Here is a 26407-nt window from a genome sequence, read left to right on the forward strand (position 1 = left end):
TTTATTAACACTTTCCCATGTTATTACTATTTTAAAAACATATTAATTAATATTTGTATGCTGAGATGGCCTTGCTTTTTCCTTTTTTTCAAGTGGAAAAAAGTCGTGTTTTGGTTTTTTTCATCAATAAATTAAACTTCTCACTTACTTTACATTCAAAATGTGAATTTACTTCAAATTATGAACTGGCCCCCTGAAAATATCCTTTTCTCTTATTATTCATTGCATTTCTCTTACATCATAATTCAGTGACAGTGGTAGAACTGTCAAACAACACATTATTATAGTTATGATCTTTGCATAATTTGATTAATTGTTTATAATGTAACGGATTTACATGTAATTTAAGCTCATTAAACTGTTGTGCATATTTTTAGTGACTCTGGATGAGGGCATCAGCTAAATACCTATATTATAACAACTAGATATTAGATATTTTAAGATGGTACATGGGTTGTAAACACATTCAGATATTTTCTGTAAGTAAGTTAAAAATACACAAAATGATGATTTTCTATTGATAACTCGAACTACTCATTCACTGTATTTGATGTCACCTCAAATTTAACATTTATTGTAAAGAAGTTATCAACTGGTTCTTTTTTAGAAATCCTTTCTGTCATACTCTTGAGTTGTTTTCACTGCACATTTCTCTTGCATCATCATTTGGTGACAGCAGTAGGATTGTCACAGCACATCATTATGGTTCTGGACCAATATAGTACTATTGGTTGCTCATAATGGTGCATTTACATGCATTTACAATATTAGGAGCCTGACCCCACACACCTGCCAACACATAATTTTCAATCCCACTGCTTACACATCTTTAAAATAAAGAGATAAGTCTTTGAAATTAAAGCATCCATGTAATGGAAACTTTAAATGTTAAAGCAAGAAACAAATTAATTATGAGACACACAACAAAGTAGACATGTAAATTAAGAGTGGCACACTCTGGGCCTTGTATATTCAAGCTAATATATATTGTATGTTTTTCTATGTTGCTCTGAATGTAGGTGTCATCTGTGTGAAGGATTTCAAGGTTAAGTATTTTTGTGACATATAGCATATAAGCACATATTGCACATATTAGTCACATTGTTGGTCAACCCTCAGTTGACCCAATTTTTGGTTTAATGAAGTTGATGATGACCTTCGGCAGGTCCTAGGAGGGCGATTGGGGTGTTAGCTTCTACATTTGTCAGGACAGTTGCACTGAGATCTTTGATTGACAGCCGAGCATGTTGAGGCATAGATGAACAGGCCCCTCTTCCAGATTAACTTTCTACTGCCGAGCCTCAGAGATTGATCTGTGCCAAGGACTGGCAAGGCCTTGGTGCAGGTATTGTAAAAAGAGATTGGATCTATTCTTTCAAGGAAAGAGCTCCCTGGGTTGCGAGAGAGTGCATGATAAAAGAAATATGGCACTTTTATTAAATCACTTACAATCATTGTGTGGGATATGCTCAAACACACACACACACACACCCACACACACACACACACACACACACACACACACACACACACACACACACACACACACAGTTGTGTTTCCATCACTTCAGAGGACATTACATTGACTTACAATCATTTCATGGAGACTTATCCTTACCTTAACCATAACCACTACTTGCCGAACCCTAACCCTTACCTTAACCTGAAAATAACCCCAAATTTACCTTAACTTTAAACCAAGTCTTCATCCTAAAACTAATTATTTACATTATGGGGGACTTGCTTTTTGTCTCCATAAGGGAGGTGAATCCCCACAACATGAGAAATACCTGCCCCCCCTCACACACACACACATATACACACACAGGATCACATGTTATGGTGCATATTGTGAATTAATCAGGTGGAAAACACTGAGGTCCATTCAACCAAGAAGATTGATTTCTGTTTTATCTTTGTATAAGTTTAGAATTGCATGAAAACAGCATATAGCAGTTACTCCTGTGCACATACAGTAAGACTTTTTAAAACTCTGTCAAATTTTAAAAAACAAATTCAGTCTCACCTTTTTAGGTAAAAAAAAAAAAAAAAAAAATTCAGTATAGTTGTTTCTGAGTGAGAGTGATGAATGACAGTATTTGATTTTATCTTGCACACTAACTGGACAGTATGTATAAGTAAATTTGTATATGTGCGATTATCTTTAATCATTACACAGTCTTGCTGTTTGAGTTTTGTTGAGCAGGCTCCAGAGGAATAGTTTGACATTTAGGAAATTACATTAATTCGCTTAGCGAGAGTTAGATAAGAAGATTGATACCACTCTTGTCTGTGCCGTCTGTGCGCTACAGAGCTAGCTAGAGTTGGCCTTTGGCAGGTCCTAGGAGCAATTAGCTTATCTTAGCTTACCCTTAAGCTTGGAAGCAGGGGGAAACATCTAGCTCTGAATTAAGAAATCCACCTATCAACACCTCTAAAGCTTATGTTAACATATAGTATCCCATTTGTTTAGGAAATGTGTTACTCTCGGCAAGAAAGTGAACAAATGTTTTTCCCCTAATGTCAAACTACTCTTTTTACAGAACCATTAGTGCAAGTTTTCTCTTAAAGCATACAATTTGTTACTGTAATGTTGTTTTTTTCTTATCCTGAAAATAGCATTTTGTATTACCCATGGATGCAATATTATTTGTATATATTTTATAGGTAATCAGGCAGTCTCACTGATTAAGATCTCTTTTCCGAGAAAGACCTGAGAACGCGCTATTTATGAACCGCGTTCACAGCCAAATTTGTATGTATTTCCCTGCACAGCCAAGAATGGAAAGTCAAACATCACAGTGGTATGGATAGTTTTCTTGATAGAATAGAGTGTAAGGACGCAGTGGCTGTAGGCTATAATGAACAATGCACAAGGAATATGTTATATCTGCGATATCTGTCTAAGTTGACACCTCTGCTGTCTAGGTTTATGTTTAGTTACCACTTTGTGCAATAAAATAGTTAATTAACAGTGCTGTGTGCTTTACAGACGATGAGCAGCCGGAACTGTATCTTAGATTGGACAGGCTATAAAAGACCGCCTTTTGTCTGTACTGTTGTGTAGAGCCTTTATAGACCAATGCTCTGTTGGTCAAGCATGTTGGATGGGCAGTGATTTGCTGTTATTGCCTTTGTGATGCAAAACGTTGCAAAGTAAATTGGTCGCTCATTTTTCAGTTTGTCTATATCTGCTCTTTTTCTTCTTCTAACTTTTTATAAGTCCATTTTTTTCTGAGGAAAGATGACCCACCCACTTTTAGTATTGGCCCACCCAAAATACAATTTCTCCCTTTGCCACTGCATCAACCATGGATGATCTATTGGAAATATGACAAGATATTTGTTTGATTTGTGGTGGGAGATATGACCATAATGAATTCTTATGAGATAGTGTTCCAAAATTTAGTGGAACTATCACAGAGCAGACTGATAATAATTTGATTTAGCCTTCCTATTCATGCTGGTGCACATGTTTCTTTGTTGCCTAAAGGTTAACCAGTCCTCAGGAGTGCCACTGGATCTAGCCTTGGACCGGGCTTTGTCTCTGTTGTGGATAGCATTAAAGAGTTGTGGGGAGAACCAAGGACTGTATCTGTTTTAATTCTATGTTTTTATAAGGGGCATGTCTGCCAGCAATAACATTAAAAGATAGTGAAAAGTTTTCCATTGCAACGCTAGGATCAGTGATAGAGAAGGTATTATCATTGTCAAAGATGGACAAATCCTTTAAAAAAAAAAACCTGGAGATTAAAATGCTTATAATTTCTTGTGGTGATAATTTGAGATTAAGATTTAGGGATTTTGATGTCTCTGACACAGGTGATGGGACAGTGATCACTAACATCAAGGGCAAAAACTCCAGAAGCAGGGTATTTGTGTTTTCTGTTACTAAGCATGATATCAATTAATCTGGAGGTAAGAGGATTTTTGAAATTTGGTCTGGTGGGTTTGTCTATGAGCTGAAAAAGATTAGGTTCCAGGCACTGTTCTTTTAATTTGTCAGCGCTGTCAGTGCAATAGAAATAGACATTGATCTGCAATAAGATACAATAAGTTCTAGTGCAGACAATCAGCCTTATTGTGTTTCACTAACAGTAGGGATGGCATCACCGTCATTACACTCAGCCACTGCAGCAGGTTAGGTGTGATAAATATGCTGTCAGCCCACTCTGCATTAGGACGGATTGAAGCAGACTGTGGCTGTGTACATCAGCTATTTCTAAAAGCTGTCACTGAGCAACTATCAGCTGGGTTTTGTTTGACTGTAGTTGCCTATAAAACTGTTTGTTATCAGCCTGTGATTTACTGAATGTGTGTACAGTATATACCTATTGTTTCAGTACTGTAAATATGCACATTTTTAGCTTGATGTTCTAGTGACTTTGTCATTATTTCTTCTCTAAAGTTAAATCAATTAGACATTCATGAGAGATTCATATGTATTCCCCAGGCAAATGATTTAATTATGTCCTGTAAATGAGGCGTGACTGACCTTTAAAAGGCAACTATTCATAGTTCAATTTCTCACAATTGTCTCCATGGTTCAGCTAATCTATTTTGCATTTCCTGATGTGTCAGATAGAGTTTACAATAACAGAACATTTCAGATAGTGTAAGGTGACAACACAGTCTGCAAGGATGACCTAATAACTGCCTTATAATCTTAAAAACATCATTATTGTTGATGTGGCAGTCATATTGCAAGTTCTCAGCTGTTGGGCAACTGTGATGAAAGGTTTCAAAATGTATAATTCAGTTTGACTATCTCACTAGAATTTAATAGATATAGTTCATGTTTGTGCTGTGTTTGACAGGCAGATAATCATTCCACCAATAATAATTTTGGCTGCTTGATAGTATCTGGTAGAAGTTAGTGTGGTATTTACCAAACTTTAGCAAACTCATGCTAAAATTAGCAAACTCATGCTGTGGAGCCAAACATTTTTCTAACCCATAAAACTGTATTTTAAATTCTAGTGGCAATCCCAAAGTTTCCAGAGAGGCCCAATATGTCAGCCTGAATTATGGGAAAATGTGTATTAAATGAAGAGTTGGAACAAGCTGATACATAATACAGTATGATGCTGTCAGACATTGTGGACTAAGATGATTTGTTCCCATCTTAAAGTATCTGGATGTCAAGGGGCTAAGTAGCTGCCCTAAAATGAATGATTCCTTTGATATAAAAGATGTGTGATGTAACTACAGTCCCTACAGTCCTTTTTTAAACAATCAATTTTTCCATTTTGATGATGGTGCTTCCCAAGAATTCTGACTGAATCATCCACACTGACATAAATGCTTGTTATAAATTTATACAGGCTTCTTCAAATGACATTGTTTAGTAAACTAAGACATGAGTTAATGCAAAGTTATCAATATTCAGATAAATTATTGTAGATCACCATTAAATAACCAAGACAACTTTGTAGATCTCCAGCAAAGATGAATTATTCTTCTTAATTTAAAAATCAGTCTCACAAAATGTGTAAACAACACTGCACACAGGAGTTTGGAGCTTAGAAAAGTCTTCACAGCTGTTCTTTCTTTATTTTCCTGATCTCTAGGTGGGGAAAAAACAAACACTTCCTTACATGTCATGACATTTTTCATGACATGTGAATTTCAATCAATAGGCCAAGCATAGCACTTGTCAATCCATCTCTTACAATCATCTTTTCCTCTCCTACACCTGGAGTTAGTACCGCCACCTTTAGAGGCAACAACAAAGTTATTCACATCCCCCCCAGGGAGTAACAGCGTGGAGCTGAGGTGCTGTGAGGAAGCTAATGAATGTATTTGTCATATCTCTAATGGCTCACTATATCACCACAGCACCTCGGCTTCAGATTAATGGTAATCAGGACTGCAAAAACGCAAATGCATTCTGTCTCAGGATTTTTAGTTTCTGTGTAACAGCCTGCGCTGATGAGACACCTTGGGAGAACATTAAATTGACGGCATCAGAGTCGTTCTGAGCCAAACTTGTGAAAACGCTGACAATGTGCCACGGTAAGTGATAGCCGAAACACACAGAGCTGGAAAGTTGGTATTCACATCAGCAAGACTGCAAGAATGGCAAACTAATGATGAGTCAACTCTACTATTGATTAGAGCTGGCTTATTTTAGTCCCTTGGGCCCACACAAGCCCACACACCCAGACCAACAATATCTGTTTGCTCTCAAGTAATGCTGAGATGCCTCTGCAGATACCAACTTCACAAACTTTTTTTTTTTACTGTCCCTTTCTTGCCTCTCAAATCTAATCCACCAGCAGGACTTCATCTTCTTCCATTAAGTCTCAAGTAACTTCATTTTGAGACTGTGTATTTTTTTATCTACAGTATGCACTCTAAATGCAAATGACCGAGTGTGTAGGGTGCTGGCAAGTACAGAGCTCACACTGAAGATGGTGACATAGACTTGTGGTCACGAAAATATATTAAGATTAATTAAGAGATTAAAGTAATAAGTCTACAAATTAATATTTTCCACAGCTCTTTGTATGATCAATTTACAACAAATTACCAAGGGGGACCTAAGTTATTCCTCAGTGTTCACATGTTGATCAACTCCTGTGGGGGTGTTGAAGTGTGAACAACAGAAGTTTGAGCCAGCTGCATATTTGATTTGAATGGTTTTGGAGTTTCACACGTACACTATATGTAGCATGAATAATGGTGTGTGGGTGAGAGGAGTGAGAAATATATGTTGAAGGCTCCTCAAGGGCGTCTCCCTCTGCTTCTGTGGAGACAGGAGCACACACGTACAGGCAAGAAGATGCAAGCTGGCTGCACGATTCTGATGCACTTTAAAAGCACACTTGATCAGCAATTCCGTCTATGAGCCCACACATCCCACTGACTTCAAACACACTTCTTGAAGGTTCAGGGCACAGAACTGAGTAGATAACAGAGGGATACCTTAGCAGAGATACCTCACTTTGTTGACACAAGATATTAACACAAGACATTTTAATAAACCTACTGCCCTCATGTGGTTGGTTGTGCATGGGTCAGAGATAGGACAAAAACATTCTCAAAACTACTTTTCTTTAAACTATCTACAGTGAATCCACACCTTTATTTCAGTCAGTGCAGTAATTGATTGATTACCAAAAAAAGACTAATGATTCCTGCCTTCTCAGGGAAAAAGCCATGATTAGGCTAATTTAGGAAACAGCTGAGCTTTTGTTCGGTATAGACTTTATCGATGGGCATGTTCCTCTCTAAACTGTCTACACTGTGGATCTGTAAAGTACAGGTGGCTCATTGAAAGGGCTTGTCCATCTCAGTGTCTCTAGAAATCATCACAATGTATACAATTGGCTAATTTATAAAGAAAACTATAAACTATTACTGTGTTGCTGTAAAGAAATATGTCCTATGTTGTGGCAGATTTGGAAAGATCTAAAATTACAGCTATACAGTATGTGTATGACATTCCATCCTCCTAAGCACAATAACTTTCCTATATTGTAGACAACAGCAATCAATACACATACTATTCAGAAAAGGAGTAAGAAGAAGAAGTTCTGTACAACTGAGTGAACAAAAAATGTATAATTCCAAGGTCACAAAATGTATTTGCTAGCCTGAATACTGTTCTTCTTTCCATACCTTTAATCTTTCCCACTCCATATCTCATGATGGGTAAGACCATTTTGCAGCTGATAACTTGCACATAAAGCTGCAGACATCTATATGGTAAGCTACTTGAATGCACAGTGATTGAATGCTGAAAGTGTATTCAAAGAGTGACAGTTTTGGTGCTCTTATCCAATGCAATCAAGACATTTTCCTGTTATTGTACATGTGAATCTTTATCTCTCTTTCTCTGTACATCTCTGACGCATTCTCACACAATACACAGTGAAGTACTCCACACATCAACCTTAAAGCACAATTTTCCTCCTCATGGCCCTACACATACAGCGACTTTGTCTCTCATCCAGTAGCTTATTTTTGCCCACTCTCTATATAGTAGATACACCAGTAACCTTTGCTAACTCCATCCTTCAACCATGCCCCCAATTAAACTTATGACCAAGAACTTCCGCCGCACTGGCTCACAAGCTAAAAACTTTAAAAAGTATTAAATAATGTAACTAAAAATAAGAGTCAGACATATTCCTCCTCTGAGAAACCCACCCATCACTCTCACAACAGCAAAACCTAAAGATATTAAAGTTTAAGTAAGTATCATATGCAAACTATACGTTGCAAAGAAGAATAGAGACACATATTCATGCATAAATAACACTAATTTACAATAATTCACATTATTGACCATGATGAAACATTTATCATCATCAAAACTTTCATTCAACACTTGATCATTCCTCATTTTCATCCATTCATTCTTAGTGATTATACAAGTTTAAAACTTGACTAAGAGGTCACTTGGGAAATATTATATAACTTTTAAGCTCCTTTATCACTCATGAATTCCAAATTTATGCCACTAATTCTGCTGGGTAGATTTTTTTTTATCTTGACTTGACTCCTGAATCCGATATTTTCCATAATACAACTCAATGGCGTCTTTTCTTGTCTTTTCCCTGCCAAAAAACACCCCATGTCACAGGCTGAAAAGTACTCCCTGTCACTAATAAATTGGCATATAAAATTGTTGGAGTGCCCCTTTAATATGTAGATGGCTTGGCCCGTGTGCTGCTTATTCAATCACATCATCACAAGAGGCTATTTGAGATTATCTCCAAATGTTGTTTTTAATCATACCTTTAAGGATCTTTCTGAAGGGAAGTTTTTCACAGGGTATTTTTCTGATGCTAAAAGTAAGCAGCAATCAATAACAAGCATTAAGTTGTGTCAGTTTTGTTTATATTCCACATTCAATACAGAGGGAAACTCAACGTGCTTCACACAAAGGTTCTTTGTTTTTCGAACATTTTCATTTGAAGCCACCAAATATATCAAGGGAAGTTTTACCTGTATGTTAATCACTGCTGTAGATAATGGATTTTTACAATAAACACAATTTATCACGTAGTTAACTGCATATCCAAGGATGGGAGTCTTGGATCAATAAACTGTGTGTATGTATGTATTAAATTGCCTATTTTATATAGACTTCTCTGAAGCGTATGGTCATGTGCCAAAAGGAAAAATGTTTCAAAATCATGGGCTGCATTATGCTTAAGGCTCACACCAACCATTCTAGGATCCACCATAATCCACAACAGGTGTGTGACAAGTGTCTCCTTCATCCATGTTTCTTGTTTCCATGTTGCTTTGTACTATTTGTGGACTACTAAGAATGCTTGAATAAACATGTGATGTAGAGAGGATGATTTCATAAAATGCCTTCATGCTCTAATGCTAATGGAGAACAGTCATTTTGGCAGCGTCGTGAGAAAAAAGTAGTGAAATACTTGGAGATGTCCTGACCTCATTGAACCAACTTGGCCTGTTTGAAGCAGGGTTTCCATCAGTACAGGTTGAAAGTAATAGAAAATCAGGCCAAGCTCCTAGTGATGGAAGCGACAGAAACTATCAGTAGAGATGATAAAAAGGGTACAAGCAAAGGGAGGGAAGCAAACATTGCATAAGACATAAACTAAACCCTGAATAAACTACTTGTGCTGTATAAAAACAACCCTACAATTTATTGAAGATCATCATACACCAGCTGAAAATTGTTGTGCACATGTGGCACTGGTATACTGGACAAAAGACATGTACTTTTATGTCCTCACACTCATCAGATATGATTAGTGTTGATATGAACTACCTATGTGATTAGAAGAGACTAAGGAAGTTGAGGCTACAGAGCTAATTAAGCTGGTAGTCACTGGTCCTGTCAAACTATTAGAGGTCAGATTTCCAGGATAAACGGTTTTCTCTACACTATCATACTAGCAATGAAGTTCATATGGCTTTCATTATGTTGCATCAGCCCATATGGCATCCGAATAACAGGAGAATCCATGTGCAAGGATACCTGTCAATCGGATTATGAGAGCAAAACTGACTGAGAGCTTTATTTTTGTTATCACAATAATCATAGAAAAAAAAGTTTCATATTCTTTTTCTCAGAACTGTTATATCGCCGGGGATTTGCTGCTACATCGATCTCCCGCTGTGCACACCACCAGGTGAGCCTGACCATGAAATGTGTCTTCTAAAAACAGTATTTCAATAACAGATGGAAAACATGCTGTCTGGGGGGATTATCTGTCTTTTACAGCATAGTGTTATATATTTGTTTCATACTTTGCACAGAAATCAATATGGTCTTTTCAGTGTTTTGTTGTGTATGAGACTGATATGCATGTCAAAACCTTTCTTGGTTAATTAAAGTTACGTGACTCAGGCAACTTTCCATTAATTTAAGTCTCAGTAATTTGGGCGGCAGCAGTAATTACTATTCTTATATTTGCATAATATTCAAAGGTCACATTCACGTCACTTTTCTCCTGTAGCTGTTGTTCTGCCAGTGATTTTGGGCTTTCTTAACACAGTTAAAATTTCATTAAACTTCATTATATTCAAATTTCAGCCATTTAGCTAATAGAGGTGATGGAGAAGTATCAAATTAAAACAGTGAGAGCCAAGGAGTCTGAAGTCAACAGTAATTATGCAACAGTTCCAGTAGAATGAATCAGGGGCAGCCCTAGGGCACCAAATGAGGAATGGGGCACCAAATGAGTGGGTGTACTTGTATGCAGCTTTTGGAAATATGCATTTGTTATCTCTTCTTATTCCTCTTTTTTTCACCATTGACTTGCATGGTTCTCGTCTGGTCCGTCAGTCAGTTTTCGCCTGACCACCACCAACCACCAAACTTCATGTCCTTCCTCAGGCAATGCCATCAAACACTCATTGAAAGGCGCCTTGACCCCCACTTACCTTTTTGTCTTGAGGACCAGGAGGACTTTGTCTGGGCTGGAGGTACCACTGTTGCACTTCATTTTAGTGTGAGTTCATTTTTGAAGTTCTAGGACTGGAGGTACTATTGTTGCACTTCTTGGGGGTTCCGGCTTCAATCTAAAATCTCGCCTAAGGCACCAACGTAGTCAGGGCTGGCTCTGGTATGAATTTTTACCGCACTGAAAAAAAAGGCCGTGGAAAGGGTAACAGTTGAGTAGAGAGAGAATAACAGCTGTTCACTGATGTATGGCATGTCCTGATGGTTGACCTGATCCCAAACATGTTGATCACACTTCTCGTCTCAGTCACTTAGCACAGAGAGAAAATATTTCCATCATACAGTAACAGTCTCCCAGTTCTGTTGTGACAACAGATTCTTGACCCAGACTAAGAAACCTTCACTTGCAGTTATGGCAAGTAACAACACATACTAAAGCAATGAATGTGAGTACAGTGTTTAAGTTCCACTGTACTTCATTTCAGTTTATGCTACTTAAGATTTTACTCCACTATATTTCAGAGAATATTGTGCTTTTTTATCCACCTATATATATTTGACAGCTACAGTTAGTTACTTTGCAGATAAATATTTTACATACAAAACAGATTAAACTACCCAACAGTGTATAAAATACATAAACATGGCTCCACTTCCATCAGGTGCAACATTAAAATGCTGCTTAATGCGTCAGAAAGAACCCGATCAAAACAATATGTAGTCATTGATTTCCCAGTACTCTGAGAAGCTGTTCTGCATAATGAGAATCTACTTACTGTACATTTTCTGACTGACATTTTGCTACTTACTTAAAGCAAATATGTAACTTTTGAAAGAAGAAATAACACATTCTTCACACTATGAAACAGGAATCCCTTAAAATATCATTCATTACTTTGTTTATTATTTTGGTCAATTTTAAGGTTTTTTTTTAAGGAGAAACATGGAACATAGAAAAAAAGCTATGAAAACTTAGTCTCGCAATACCAGACAATCGCAGAACTCCGCCTACCAAAGTCTGGGGATTTATAAATGCACGGTAGTTGCTTGCACAGCAGCGGGAAAGGCCACTAACAAACCTTTACATTTTGTCAAGGACATGCCTTACCAGAAATGATGCCCCCCTCTCCCTCCATATTCCTCCATAGTGAATTGCATGTCCGACTTTGTGATTAATCACCACTTACACTATGTTTTAGCATTTATTATTACACTGAAATGATAAATGCTAACAGTGATTTATGCTAACATGATCTAGCATTGTGGCCGCAGTGGTTCTGTTTAGCAAAAGTTACATAGTCTTTCTTAAGTATTGAATCAGAATACTTCTTCCACCACTCTTCACTTGGCATTTTCTCCTTTGTGTTATACGCAAATTACTCATGTCAGTCAAGTTGAATGCGCATGCAGTCACAGAATGTTAAGTTTGTGTTTTAACTATATCTACCCACAACGGTGTTGTTATAATTTATGTACATTTACAATCCTTACTAATGAATGGATTTTTGTTCTCATTACACAGACAATGACTATGTTTTTGTCTACTGTGCTCAAAGTTATCCTTATTCTGCATTTGGTTTAACAGTCAGATTGCTCAGCCTATTATAGTATGACTGTTTTGCTCTCCCATGGCAGCACTACTCATGCTCATCAACTTCATCTAGATGATGGGCAGGAGAGGAGCATGACATCCACACCAGAGAATTCATTAACAGCCTTGAAATGCACTGTGCCATCATCCCTCTGTTTCTTTGAGGTAGCCAATGAAATTCAGGCTAGTGGGCGGCCTGAGGCAATGACACCAGCACTTGTGGCAGGAGAACAGTAATTGGACGGTGTGTCAGATGAATCCAGGTTGTGACAAGCCACTGGGCACAGAGTCGCCTTGGCCCTGATGCAAAGCTATCTCTCAGCCACTCCACTGACCTCCCGTAGCTTTCTTAGCTTTTCAGTGAAGGTCAGTGGAGTTATTGTAGGTCAGCAGAGGAAAAAGCCTCTAAATTCTTCTTTTCTCAAAATAACTCACAGCAGCATCCCGCAGCTTTATTAGGAGAAGCAAGGGAGGGCACAGTGGTCTGTGCTGAAATATTAAATATGAAATACTGCATTTCACAAATACATTATGAAACTTTGAAGTTTTTTATTTGTGACTGATGATGAGGTGGTACAAATCAGCTAGGCATGACTGCACAGTATAAAGCATGGTAAAAGGTTTTTTTGGTCAGATGCAAAATATCACTCCTCTTTTTCTACAGATTTACTCATCTAGTACAGTTTTTTTTTCTCTAATCCAAGTCCTCAAGAGGAATATTTTGTGCTATTTTGCACTGACACTGGATAACAACATGAGATGGCAATGTGTGAAACACAGCAGACAAATACTTGAATGTGCAACAGTGAATGACTGAAAAGAATAGAAGTAATAGTAAACATGTTTTGGAAAAAAAAAGATAAGCAACATTAAAGTGTGCTTCATTTAAACATGTCACATTAATACTGAGGTGTGTGTGTTAATGTAGACATTAAAAAATACTGCTTCTAAGGTGCTTATGTATTCATTTCACATTCAATATATACATATTTATACATGCCAGTCAGTCCGAGCAAAAATATCTTCTTTTTCCATATTTCAGATGAAAAACCAGATGTGGCTGCTGCTCAAAACACCACATATGATTTAAAGTCTAAGTAATGTGTCAGATATACTTGGTTTATGATAATATGGTGGAGGATGAACTCCTGTTAGCAGCCAAAGGCTTCTAAATTTGGCTGTGGCTGGAAAAATGAACTGTTCTATAGTACCAGTCACTTTGGCAGGTAACTAACCAGGCTTGTCTCTACTCTAAAAGGTTAGTAAAATAGTAACCGTGGCTTTTGAATCTTGAAATGTGGAAAGTTAGTTTACTCCCTGGCAGAGGAACACCTTTACATTTGTGTCTGTACATTTGCAGTTTACATTTTCATGTTTTCCTCTTCACCGGTGAGATCTTGATGTCTTTTCGTCCGACTGCAGTTCGTTTGTGTAACGTGACGTCCTCCTCTTCTTCTGTTTGTTGCTTGGCAAAGTTGACAAACACCTGCACAACAGACATACTGATTAAGTAAACTTATTTAGTTGAAGGAGCGGTAAGAACATCTTTTTTTACTGCCTTATGGTACAAAAAGACTATAAAGCCCTCAGCATTGATATTCATAGTTGATTTTGATCTGAAGCATTACTTGGTGATGTTAAAGCTATGTTTAACAGTTGGGTTTCAGTGAAAGCAAATAGTATATTCAAATTGAACATATTCATACATTAATTAAAAATAAAGACATTTATTAAACATAGTGAAGTTTCTAATGAACAGTCTTGGGAGTCACTTCTCCACAGTCTTCTCATTGTCTTGGTTTATACGTACCTGGTCGAGTGTTGTCTGGGAAACAGAATAGTCTTCAATGCTGAGCCTGTCTTTATTGGCCACCACCAGCTGAAAGATCCTGGCAAGGGAGGAGGAGGAGGCAATCTCATACTGCAGTGTGTTGTAGTGCTTCTCCCTCTGAACACAGCCTGGGAAGCAGCTCTCCATGAAGTTCTCGACAGGCTCCAGCTCGGGGGACAGGCCGGGTCTAGCTGCCTTGATTTTCATGGTCACTACGTAGCCGTCACCAAATCTGGATGAAGGAAACACCATGTAAAGATATTCTATATTTTCTCAAATTTCCTTATAATTCTGGTATTTGAATAGTACATTGAGACTGGAAGGTCATTCTTTGATGTTGAAAACAGTAGGTGGTGATTTAGAAGCTGTTCTGGAGCGATTCGATTGTATCACCTGATCTTAATCAGCAGTCATTGAATTTGAGGCAAAATCTAATCTGCTGAGGAAGATTGTGTGATACAGCTGAACTGCTACAGCTTCTAAATGGACCTTGTGGTGTGATTGTTTTCTCAAGTAACTTAACAGTTAACAAGCCTGCTCAAATACGGAAAGCATCTTACTTGTACTTGAGATGCTGAATGGTCCCCAGACACTTGAAGGTCCCATTGACCATGATGGCCAATCGAGTGCAGAGGGCCTCACACTCCTCCATACTGGTGGAAAACAACAGTAATCAATCTAATTTTTAATGCTGCTACTTCATATCTATGAGTAATACATCATAATTTCACAGATTGCAATAACAAAATCATGCAAATACCAATCTAGTCATCATTTCAACAATAGTTCTTGGCAGTACAATTAACTGTATTTGGTCAGCTGTTGCAGCAGATGTGTGCAGTGGATTAATATCATTATTTGATATTGAACCTGTGTGATGTCAGCACCACGGCCCTTCCATCCTGAATGACACTCATGATGGCATTCCACAAGAAGCGTCGAGAGTGGGGGTCCATCCCTGTTGTGGGCTCGTCCTTAATACACACACACCGACAAAAAACAACAAACTTGACTCTCTGAGCACATAATTCCATATGAACAGAGACCAAATCCTTATCTCTATCAGCATATGGCAAAAGATCTCAGATTCATGCCAATTTGAATTGAACTGTGCAGTTGCCTGCCAATGTATAAAACATTCGAGGCCAGGCTTGACTGAACCCATATGGCTTCCCATCTGGATCCATAGACCATTTCATTGATAAATCCCTGCATAAAACCCAAAAATCCAAACAATGAGCTCATGAGCTCGTCCTCATTGGCTAACTCACCAGCAACACCAGAGCTGGGCAGCCAATCATTGCAATCGCTGTGGAGAGTTTGCGCTTGTTGCCTCCACTGTAAGTTCCTGCACAGTGGCCAGCGTACTCTGTCAGACCCAGCTTCTGGATGCCCCACTCTGCCACCTACAGGGGGAAAGGGAAACATATGTTTAGTGGCTACATACCACGGATTTAACCTCACAATTTTATTCCACCTGCCAAAACATCCTGGATACTGGTGCTCCATTTATAATCATGCGTTCCAAACCTAAATCTGAACCATGGTTGACTGACACTACTTGTGCTGTCAGACAAGAATGCAGGAGAGCTGAACGCAATTGCAAAAAAGACAGGTTGCAAATGTTTTTTGACATTTGACAGCCGGTGCGGATATCAGAAAATTGTCAAAGCTGAAAAGACAAAATACTTTTCTGATATTATTTCAAATAACTGTCACAAACTTCTTGTTCTTTTTAGTACCATTAATGCTATTCTTAATTCCCCCCAAACTTCTTGTCTGGATGTTTTCTCAGAGACCTGTGAAAAATTCCCCCACTTTTGTTGACAAGATTGTGATCATTAGAGCACACGCCTCACCCCTGTAAAGCTGTAAAGACTGATAATTACACCTTGAGGTGGACGGGCAGTCCACGCCTTTACTTGAAGAGTTTACCAACTTTTATGTAAACAGTGTCACGGCTCTTGTCAATCAGATGTAATTGCCCCCCCCCCCCCCTTATGACCCATCCATCAGTGTCACTTGCTCTGCTGTTTTTAACCAGTTTGAGCCTGTGTCTCTCTAACTTCTAAATGGGATTATTGATAATATAAAATCTTCAGTTTGTCCCACAAATATTGTCCCCCCTCACTTTTTAAAGGAGATTTGTGAGACTATTGGACAAAACATCCAAACAACAGCAGCAGTCTCACTTCAGGTGTTGTACTAGCAAATTTTTAGCATGCAGTAGTGCAACCATTGATCAGAAAATCTAATCTGGATACCTCAGCCTTCTCCAATTTTAGACCAATTTCTAAACTCCCATTCCTTTCAAAAATGTTGGAGAAAGTTGTACTTACAACAATACAATTGCAATCTCTTTTAGACATACACGGCATTCTTAAGGTATTCCAGTTTTCTAGCCCTTCACATCACTGAATCTGCACTTTTAAAAGTTTTCTTTATCTTTTATTAGCTACTGACTCCGGGCACTCTGCCATCCTTATGCTTTTAGATCTCACAGCTGCATTCGACACAGTAGACCATAGGATCCTTATCTCTCGCCTGGAGCATTGTGTTGGCATTAAAGGTACTGTTCTGTAGTGGTTCAGGTTGACTGTCGACAGTTATTCAACTGACAGAAGTTTTCTGTCAGCGCTGGTGACTCCGTATCAGTGCCTCTTCCTTGTGGAGTCCCTCAGGGTTCTATTCTCAGGCCGTTCCTATTGTCCCTTTATGTGCTCCTCTTGGGGTCTGTTCTTAGAAAAGACAGCATCTCGTTCCACTGTTATGCAGACAACACTCAAATTTACCTGCCTTTGAAGGACATCAAAGCTCGGATGGCCTTAAATTTTTTAAATGTTAACGAGAGTAAAACTTAAGTCCTGATATTTGGACCCAATGGTACCTGTGAGGCCCCTCACATGGACCTGTGTTCCCTGGGACGATATGTAAAACCCACTGTAAAAAAATCCGGGTGTGATAATGGATGGTGATTTTAAATTGGACAAACAGATAAACTCAGTGATCAAATCAATCAATGATCTTCACTGGCTCCCTGTACGTTTTAGGATTGATTTTAAGATTTTATTGTTTGCCTACACATCATTAAATGGGCTAGCTCCAACCTAGCTCTCTGACATTTTACAACCACACGTTCCATCAAGGTCACTGCCACCATCAGGTCCACTGACCAGTTGCTCGGGACTGGTTGTCCTGAGATCAAGGTTGAAGCACAGGGGAGATCGTGCCCCCAAACTCTGGAACGAGTTGCCTCTACATGTTAGGTTGGCCCCTACACTGCCTGTTTTTAAGTCCTGTCTTAAAACAGATCTTTGTTCATTGACTTTTAACTCAATATGAGAGTTACCTTTCTTTGTCTTTTTGTCTGTTAAACTGGTCTTTGTCTGTTTTTATTGTGTTGTTTTATGGCTTTTGCTATTTTGATTGTACAGCACTTTGGCCAACTGTTGTTGTTTTTAAATGTGTTTTATGAATAAATTTGACTTTGACTTTGACTACATTAATCCAAAGTGCCAGGGCGCATACATTTTAGAATGGAGAACCCCACTGTTAGCTGAGCCTTTCATAATGATGTTACAGCAAAATTGAAAGGACAAAACAGACATTAGTAAACACTGAGCAAGAGTAAATTAAGGAGGATGCACAAAACAAAATAAAGTCAACAAAACAGATATCAAGCTCTCTATGCAGTGCTTAGACAAACAGTAGCTTCGGTGCACATACACTGAAAATTGACTTTATAGTGAAGTAGGAGACATCTTCCTTCTAGCAGTTAAACTTCAGAAGTGAAAAATATTTGTATACTCATAGATTTTGGATTTTTCAATGAGGGAGAAGAATTTTTAACAAGGCAATCGAACTTTTTTAGTGGAAAAACATATCAGACACAAATTATTATCCAAAGCAGAGTTAAACTTAAACATGTCTGTGGGGAATCTTTAAACTTAGTCAGTTTAAGATGTAAAGCAGATGGATTTTCACTCACTCTGGGGATCTCTGACTCAGGCACTCCTCTGAGACGAGCGTAGAGGTAGAGATGCTCCCTGCCGGTTAAAAGCTCATCGATGGCATCAAACTGCGGGCAATAACCCATGTTCTGGTGCACGTCCAGAATCTCTGTCAGAATGCTGCAAAGCAAACCACAAGATGTCACTCATTGCATTGAGCTGACAAAGCACGTAACATGACAGAAATAACAAAACATCAAACAAATCCAAATGTGGTTTAATTGATAATATTCATTATTTAAAACATGTCATCAAAAGCTGGGAGGAAGCTGATTCCTCTGAACAAAATTATATAAAAACTGAACTATACATGAACAGCATAAGAATGACATTAAATCTTCTTGACAGTTGTATTAATCAATTTAATAGATTGATGGTTTATTAAATAGCTTTTAACCCATGCTTTCTTTAATCTGGGTTTCAACTGAGTGTTTAGTATCCCATGGTGGTGCAGATGAAGTTTGAGAGGCTTTTCCACTCTGACAGAACAGAACTTTAAGAGGAAAACTGGGTGCTTTCAAATTGTTGGCATAAAAATTGGATATTTAATGGATAAAATATTGGCACACTGGCTCACTTTGCAACACCTCCGCTCCAAAAACTAATCTGGGACTTCAAAAACTAATTGTCGATCAAGCCCTAGTCCCAAGTGATTTTTTTTTTTCTTTTTAAAGACACACGTGGGTTTTAGTCACAGAATGATTCAGATAGTTCCCTCTCACAGAATTATGTTAGAATGACCTTCTGGTTGTTTAAACTTTCTAAATCATTGGACTGTTTCTGATTCAGTTACCCATCTGGAACTCAGTGCAGGGAAAAACCAAAGGCAAAGATCTAACCGCTAACATAGTTTGTGTTATATCATCCAGGGACAAATTTCTTTTTGACTGATCTTTATGTACCTGTAACCAGCCACAGTAGCTTCCCCAGAGGTGACATCAGTGTCACCAGTCAGCATTTTGAAGGTCGTAGTCTTTCCAGCGCCATTAACTCCCAAGAGACCAAAGCACTAACAGGAGAAAAGACAAACAGGCTGTTGATATCAGGATACATTCAGCAGGATTAATGAAAACAAAAGGCTGAAACGCACTCAGTATTACAGAGTATGACTTTTAATACCCTTATTAAGGTCTAATTTTCATATCGTGAATAGAAATGGCCATGTACAAGCATGTATTAATTAACAATATGAGAACGTTAACACACAAAACAAGACCAGATACAAATAAACTTCAGTATCCTTGCTGGTGTTGGTCAATGACTACTGCATATTATGTGCATCTCCAACAGTCTCTAACAGTCTGAGTGGCAGTTTAATCAGTATGTATGTTTACTTCAGCTAGCACAAAAAGAGAAATTTCGAATATTGGAAATAAAAAGAGAGTAGTTGCTCTTGATGCAAACAAACTCAGTGACTTTACCTCTCCTGCAGGGACACCCACACAAATCTGGTCCACAGCTGCCCTCTTCCTGCCCGCGTACATCTGTGCAGAAAAGGCAGGGAGACAATAACAACTGAATGTTTCGCTTTGTTTAGCACTTTTTAGGGCAGTGACAGAATAAATTCAAGAAGTAAAGTTTCTTTAAATGAAAAGCAATATGATAAACTGGAAATACCGCCTCACAGTTATAAACCTTCGCCAACCAGTCAAGTTGCGGTTTACACCCATGTCTGTCCAGACTCATATAATAATTGTAGTGAAGACTTTGAAGGAATTTAATAAAATGTATTAAGTGTATTTTCCTTGTATGTGTTCACATATTCGGCCAATAAAGCTAATTCTGATAGAACAAAAAGCTGTAGCCGTGACAGTAGACGATGCTTCAGATATGGATGTTGCTGCAAAGAAGCTACAAATTCTATAACGTAGATGCTTCACACACATCTGCAACACGGCAGCACAGAAGATCTATACAATCACCAGTTTCAAGGTGAGCATCCAAGATTAGTGTCATCAATTCAATTTCTGACCAAATGCAAAATATAGTCACAATCTCCCCTTCTGTTCCTGAGTGATGGCATTGAATAATGGCAAGGAAGGTGTTTTTGCAGAACTTTATGATGTCACAGTGAAGTTGACCTTTGGCCTTTTGGATATATTTTATCCTATTAGACATTTATGTGAAATCTGGTCATAATTAGCGTATGAATTCTTGAGTTATGGCCAAAAACTTGTTTTATGAGATCGCAGTGACCTTTGACCACCAAATTCTAATCAGTTCATCCTTGAATCCAAGTGGACATTTGTGCCAAAGTTGAAGAAATTCCTTAAAGGCGTTCCCGAGATATCGTGTTCACGAGAATGGGATGGTCAGACGGACAGCCTGAAAACATAATGCCTCCAACCACAACTGTTAATAATTACTGTTAATAAATAAACTGTTAATAAACCATAATTTTTATTCAGTCATTAACAAAACTGAGAATAATGTTATAATCCTCCTATCATCTATTATTTTTTTTATCATGTGAAGCCACATTTAATCTTTATACAGGCCTGTTAGGGACTTGCTTACATGCAATGTGTAAGTTGTGTTTTGTCTGTGTTGTTGTGTTGTGTCTTCTTTTTGATTTCTGGATGGCCTAGTCTATATAAAGTTTAATATGGAATTGAGATATCATGAAGTTATGTAAAGTCAGACATGGTTGTCTTTTACCTTAGAGAGGTCTCTGATCTGCAGGATGTCTGACTTGCTTCCTCCATCATAAATTCTCTGCCTTTCTGCTGCCACATCGTCGTCTTCATCTTTTACTGCAGTCTGTTTGTAGTCTGATAACCTGAAGGGTGTGAGAAAAAATATCTGTCGAGAAGCATCTAATACAACAGAACTGCACTTTGTCTGCCAGTTACTTGGTTCTGACCCTGTTTTGACCTGGTGTAAAAGAACTCAGCAAGGAAAGGTCAGGACCACTGGTGTAATAACAAAAGTTGAGATGTTATGAATGTGAAGTTGTATGCTGATCTGTGTCAGCTAGTCCCTTACCAGTGGTCCAAGAAGAAACGATACTGGATCAGAAGATTGAGAATAAAGTAGACAAAGCCTTCCACTGCCATGAAAGCAACATTTTTCCCCACAAAGTCCCACCGGAAAGGGTCCGCTGTGTACTCCTCACCTGGAAACAGAAGCAAGGTCTATACTGAAAATGAACCCTTTGTTCAGTGAGTAAAAAGAAAAACCCACAGGATTTTATTTTATATAAACTTGGAGGCTGTACAAACATAATTTTCTGGACAGCAAGGACAGTGGTAACTCAAGACATGTTTTCTATTGTAAGAGTTTGTACATTTTTACCACAGTCTCACAAATCTGATATGACTCAGAAGCAACTGGTAATTGAGATTATTGATAGTACAATTTTGTAAAAATTGATTGAAGAGATTATTGTCAAAACCAGATTATTAACCAAAACATGTATTTGTTGTATTTTATATTTAGTGATGGAAATTATCCTACATATAATGAAATAATGACACAAGACTCCTGGAACTTTGTCAAGTAAAATGGCCCATAAGTATACATTACTCACCAAATCTGGCATAAACATCAGTAACAGCCTGGTTCATGGCCATGTCTATAAGGCCTCGCCCCAGGCAGAAGTGAGGGAACACCAGCAGGCCTTTCTTCAGCCACTCATTAAACATCAGCAAAGACTGGTAAAAAAAAAAACACACACACACACATATACACTCAATCCATGTCTCACAAGTGCAGGACTGATTATTAACACGATGAACATACAAGCGCAGTATACACAATTATAAGACAAGATTTTGTTTACCATTGTGAGAGAAATTATTTGGGCTAAATTAAACTTGTCAAAGATTGGACTCATTTCTAATGCTCAGTATTGTATGTATTCATGTAAGTGAAAACTGTTCAGGTTTGTTTTGCATACATGGACAAGAATAAACCAACACTATATACTAATACCAATAATAATACCAATCATTTTTGCCACCAGTGGAAAAGTATTCTCTTAAACAGAATTATCATGCTAATCTTATGCTTAGTGCATAAAGAAAACAAAGAAGATCTAAGTTTATGTGTCACACCAGCTCCAATGATTCTCTTATGACTCATCTGTTGTAGGATTCATCAGTGAGAGCAGAACAGAGGAGTACAGATGTGCGGTGGAGATAACCATCTGGTGAGAAGAACCATCTCCATTTTTTGACGGAGCAGGAAGTCACCTGTCACAATGACAGTAGCATCTGTGTTCTTTTTCCCTACTTCTGTCTGATCCTTTTCCACATTGTGTCTGTGTGTGTGAGTTGCCTTTTTCACACCTGGCCAACCCTCAGCAATCCACCAGGTACTCTTAGTGTGTTCAACTGCCCGGAAGACCTGTGGCCTACACTGTCTTGAGCAATGGCGCATCAACAGCTGCGCTACAATATTTATTAGTCTATGTGTATATTTGGTGGTGTTTTATTCAGTCATATTTGTCAGATTGTATACAACTGTTTCCACAGAATCTACTAGCTTTTGCAAAAAGTAGAATGGGAGGCAGAGCATTCAACTATCAGGCTCTTCTTCTGTTGGAACATCTTCCAGTTTCGGTCTGGGAAGGAGACACCCTCTCTACATCCAGCCCCTAGTTATGCTGCTGTAGGCCTAGACTACCGGGGGACTTCCCACGATGCACTGAGTTCCTCTCTCTTCCTTTCCCTCTCCATCTGTACGCATTCATGCCCCATTAATGCATGTTACTAACTTGGTATCTTCCCTGGAGTTTTGTGCTTTCTCGTCTTGCAGGTGACCTTTGGTTGCAGATCGCCTGCTGTCCCCTTGGTCCAGCTTGACGCCCACTGCTACCACTATTATTATTAGTCATATTTTCCCACTGCTACCACTATTAAGTAATATACATACAAGACCAAAGAGGCAATGAGAGATTCAAGTGTGTATATATTGCAGTGAAGGATTTAGAGCCCTGGGAGAAATTTTGATTCACAAATCAGATATTGATTCTGTATCAACAGGTGACTTTTATACTTTTAACGATCTTTTAACACAGATGGATATGTCCTTACGCGATTGTTTTCAAAAAGCTCCAGGATGAAGGTGATGGCGCTGCTGTTGATGCCTATGAACAGGTTGATGCAGGACAGAGAGACATACGCAGTACTTGGGATGTTGAATATGTAGGACATCGGATACATCATGGGTGTAACTGACCACCTATAAGACAGGGGAAAGAGAAATATTTCAAAATGAACTCCACTTTTAGTTTTTTCACTTCCCCTTGATGTCATTTATGCATTTTGTTCTTCTGTAGATTTCCTTGTTGTGTAAATTGGTTACTTTTCAGTTACTCTTGTTTCATTCAGTTATGAATTTGTTGTTGTTGGTTTTTTCAGAAGTGACATACCCTAATAAGGCCCTTTGGGTGCTCTCACAGCATAACACCTGCACAATCTGTTCTTCCCTTTCATACATTTTTTTTGTGTTTTATTGTTTTAATATTCTAAGCACAAAACAAAAATGAACCAAATAAATAAGCAAAGCCTTACCCATATAATAGAAGCAGTGCTATTAGAGCTGGCAAGTTGGATGGTGATGTGTAACACTTTTTGTTAAAAGCCATGAAAATGCCAACCACCATTGCAGTGCTGATAGTGTAGTTCATCTAGGGGTCAGATAAAGCATTCATATGAGAATATTGATTAGTATACAAAACTAATCAGATGTAAGAAAGACACAATCCAAAACATCTATCTGTGGGAAAATATATGAATAAACCATTTATTGCTTAAAATCAGCGTATAACTGAAGCTAAACTTTTATCAATGTCAATATTATAGGATGTACTGTATATCCTTACTCTAACCTCACTTCACTTACCATGTCCCAGAAGAAGTTGGCCACCCAGTAAACTAAAGGGCTGACCCCACTGACAAACTGCAGGTGTTTGGCCTTGGTCACACGCTCCTGGATGAGGTAGAGGACGAAGCTGGCAGGGATGAAGGACATGGCAAAAATCACACAGATCGCCACCACGGCGTCTACTGAAGTGGTCAACCTTTAAAAAAAAGAATCAGATAAGGTCATTATGGTATATTCTGGTCTGGCAATGTGAGGTCAACATACTAAAATACCATATTTTAAGAAAGGTTGTTACACAAACTTACATTTGAATGATACATAGTAAGACACAGGATAAAAACTATATTTTTGGCTAAAAGATGCACATACAAGGTTAATTAAAGGATCAGTGCTAAGATACTATTTCGGATGAGATTTGATCAAAAAGTAGTTCTGTGTATTATTATTGATTGCAGTTTGGACATTCCTCAAAGTTGATCAGTTTATGACAAATTAAATACATTAAATTCTGCAACTCTTAATGTATTTGCATGCTACATGAAATCCAACATGGTGCCATAACAGAAAATTAAGCTCTTCCATACGAAGACGCTTGAAGCTACAGCCAAAAAACACTTTGTAGCTAAAAATAAAACTAAGGCAGTAATTTGCACATATGGGCTCAGGGGGAACTTCAGATAAAGAAGTCATAATTATAAAATCATATCTATAATTTACTTTAATAGGTCTTATGAATAGGTCATGTAAAACTTACATCCAATCCTCATCCAGACTTATTTATATATATTTTTTTAATCATGGGAAACTAATATTGAAATGTCTAAGAGAAGCAGGTGTTTTAGCTGCTCAATAATCTACCATAATCAACCATAATCTACTGAGCTCTTGCGATTATAAATACTCACACAGTGACTTCAGAAAGCTGCTCTTTGGTGAGGTTTAGAGGATGATTGATGGCAGTGATGCCGAACTCGACAGGTTTTGCAGTTGGGGGTAGGAAGGCCCGTAGAATGGCATTATTGGCCACATTCATGAAGGCCACCATGGCGTGCCAGCCTTTGTTATTGTACCATACCTGACAGAAGAGAGCAGAGTTAATTGAACACATCTCACAACCTTCTGACTTGCTAATTGCAGTCCTGAGCATCACTAATGCACAATACAAGGACTTGTAAGCTGACTTTCCTTGTATATAACCTACATTACTTTAAGTGGGAAGCAAAGCTATTAAACCAAGCACTTACAGCCATCAGTCAACGTCCCTGTAATATCACAGATGTTAAAGTTTGTAATGTAAAAGAAAAATGTCTCAAGTAGACATCAGAAAAGGGACGAGTGTTTGCACATAATTTCTGCCGCTTGCTGATTTGCTATTTCTGGAAAGAAATGCTCCTGCGTCACTGACACATACAGTGAAAATCGAACCACATACCTTTATGTTGAATTCACTTTCCATGTATCTTAAGAAAGGACCGATCTCTTTGAGTGCAAGTCCAGAATAGTAACCCTGTGAGAGACAATGCCCAATTGATTTTGTGGATTTCACACACTACTGCCTGTACATGTCTGTAATGAACAACAAGTCAATAATTACCCCTGTGATGTTCAACATTCGTCCAAGTTGACGGAAAACACTCTGAATGTCTTTGGGGTTGACGTCTAGGATTGGAAGCTGTCCTCCTACTGACAGACCGCCATATCTGAGGATAGAGAAGATTCACACTCTCTATCCCACATCAACTTGTCTTAAAATTGTGTTTCTTATGTAAACTTATCAACTGCACAAAAGGGAGATGAGATGGTACAAAATGATTACCTTTGTTCATTCACCCAGTATTTGCTCTTCAAACTGTGTAAAAAAAATCAGACATGATTTAGGAGAGAGGTAGTTATTCAAATTATTTATTTAATTTCTCCTGGTTTTATCATTTGAATGCACATGTAAACTACTGTACATTAAAACCTACCTGGTTCTGATGAGATCAGGATAGGTTTTGACCAGGTAGTCAGAGATGTTCCTGTCCGTCAGATCCAGCATCGTGTCTCCCGTGGCTTCAGCCCGTTGGCGAGGGGGTAGGCCTCCTGCTCCGATCGGACAGATGGGCATCATGGTCAGCTTCTTGTTGGTGCTGCACTGGCAGGAAGGCGAGGGGTTTCTCTTGTTCCAATTAGGATTCAGTAAGATGTTGCTGAACACAGGGGAGACGTCAGGATTCTCCCACTCTGATGTATTGTTACTGCAGGGCATTCTG

The 26407-nt window shown here is 38.3% G+C and overlaps 1 protein-coding gene across 1 annotated transcript in view; it reads right to left on the minus strand.

Moving 5' to 3' along the window:
* Positions 1–13019: 13019 nt before the first annotated feature.
* The window catches only part of LOC121908816 (retinal-specific phospholipid-transporting ATPase ABCA4-like), a 38991-nt gene continuing 25603 nt past the window's right edge, over positions 13020–26407 (minus strand). The window contains exons 31-49 of the mRNA XM_042429119.1: positions 26123–26404; positions 25972–26004; positions 25750–25855; positions 25588–25662; positions 25061–25230; positions 24174–24351; positions 23843–23958; positions 23363–23510; positions 21856–21979; positions 21312–21441; positions 20985–21105; positions 19748–19810; positions 19229–19335; positions 18305–18446; positions 15588–15722; positions 15187–15290; positions 14877–14969; positions 14296–14548; positions 13020–13971 (exon numbers count right to left, since the gene is read on the minus strand). Of these exons, the coding sequence (XP_042285053.1) occupies positions 13855–13971; positions 14296–14548; positions 14877–14969; positions 15187–15290; positions 15588–15722; positions 18305–18446; positions 19229–19335; positions 19748–19810; positions 20985–21105; positions 21312–21441; positions 21856–21979; positions 23363–23510; positions 23843–23958; positions 24174–24351; positions 25061–25230; positions 25588–25662; positions 25750–25855; positions 25972–26004; positions 26123–26404 (2497 nt within the window). The 3' untranslated portion in view covers positions 13020–13854. The remainder of the gene's footprint in view (positions 13972–14295; positions 14549–14876; positions 14970–15186; positions 15291–15587; positions 15723–18304; positions 18447–19228; positions 19336–19747; positions 19811–20984; positions 21106–21311; positions 21442–21855; positions 21980–23362; positions 23511–23842; positions 23959–24173; positions 24352–25060; positions 25231–25587; positions 25663–25749; positions 25856–25971; positions 26005–26122; positions 26405–26407) is intronic.

Source organism: Thunnus maccoyii, chromosome 12 (genome assembly GCF_910596095.1).
Source record: "Thunnus maccoyii chromosome 12, fThuMac1.1, whole genome shotgun sequence".
Classification (NCBI taxonomy): Eukaryota; Metazoa; Chordata; class Actinopteri; order Scombriformes; family Scombridae; genus Thunnus; species Thunnus maccoyii.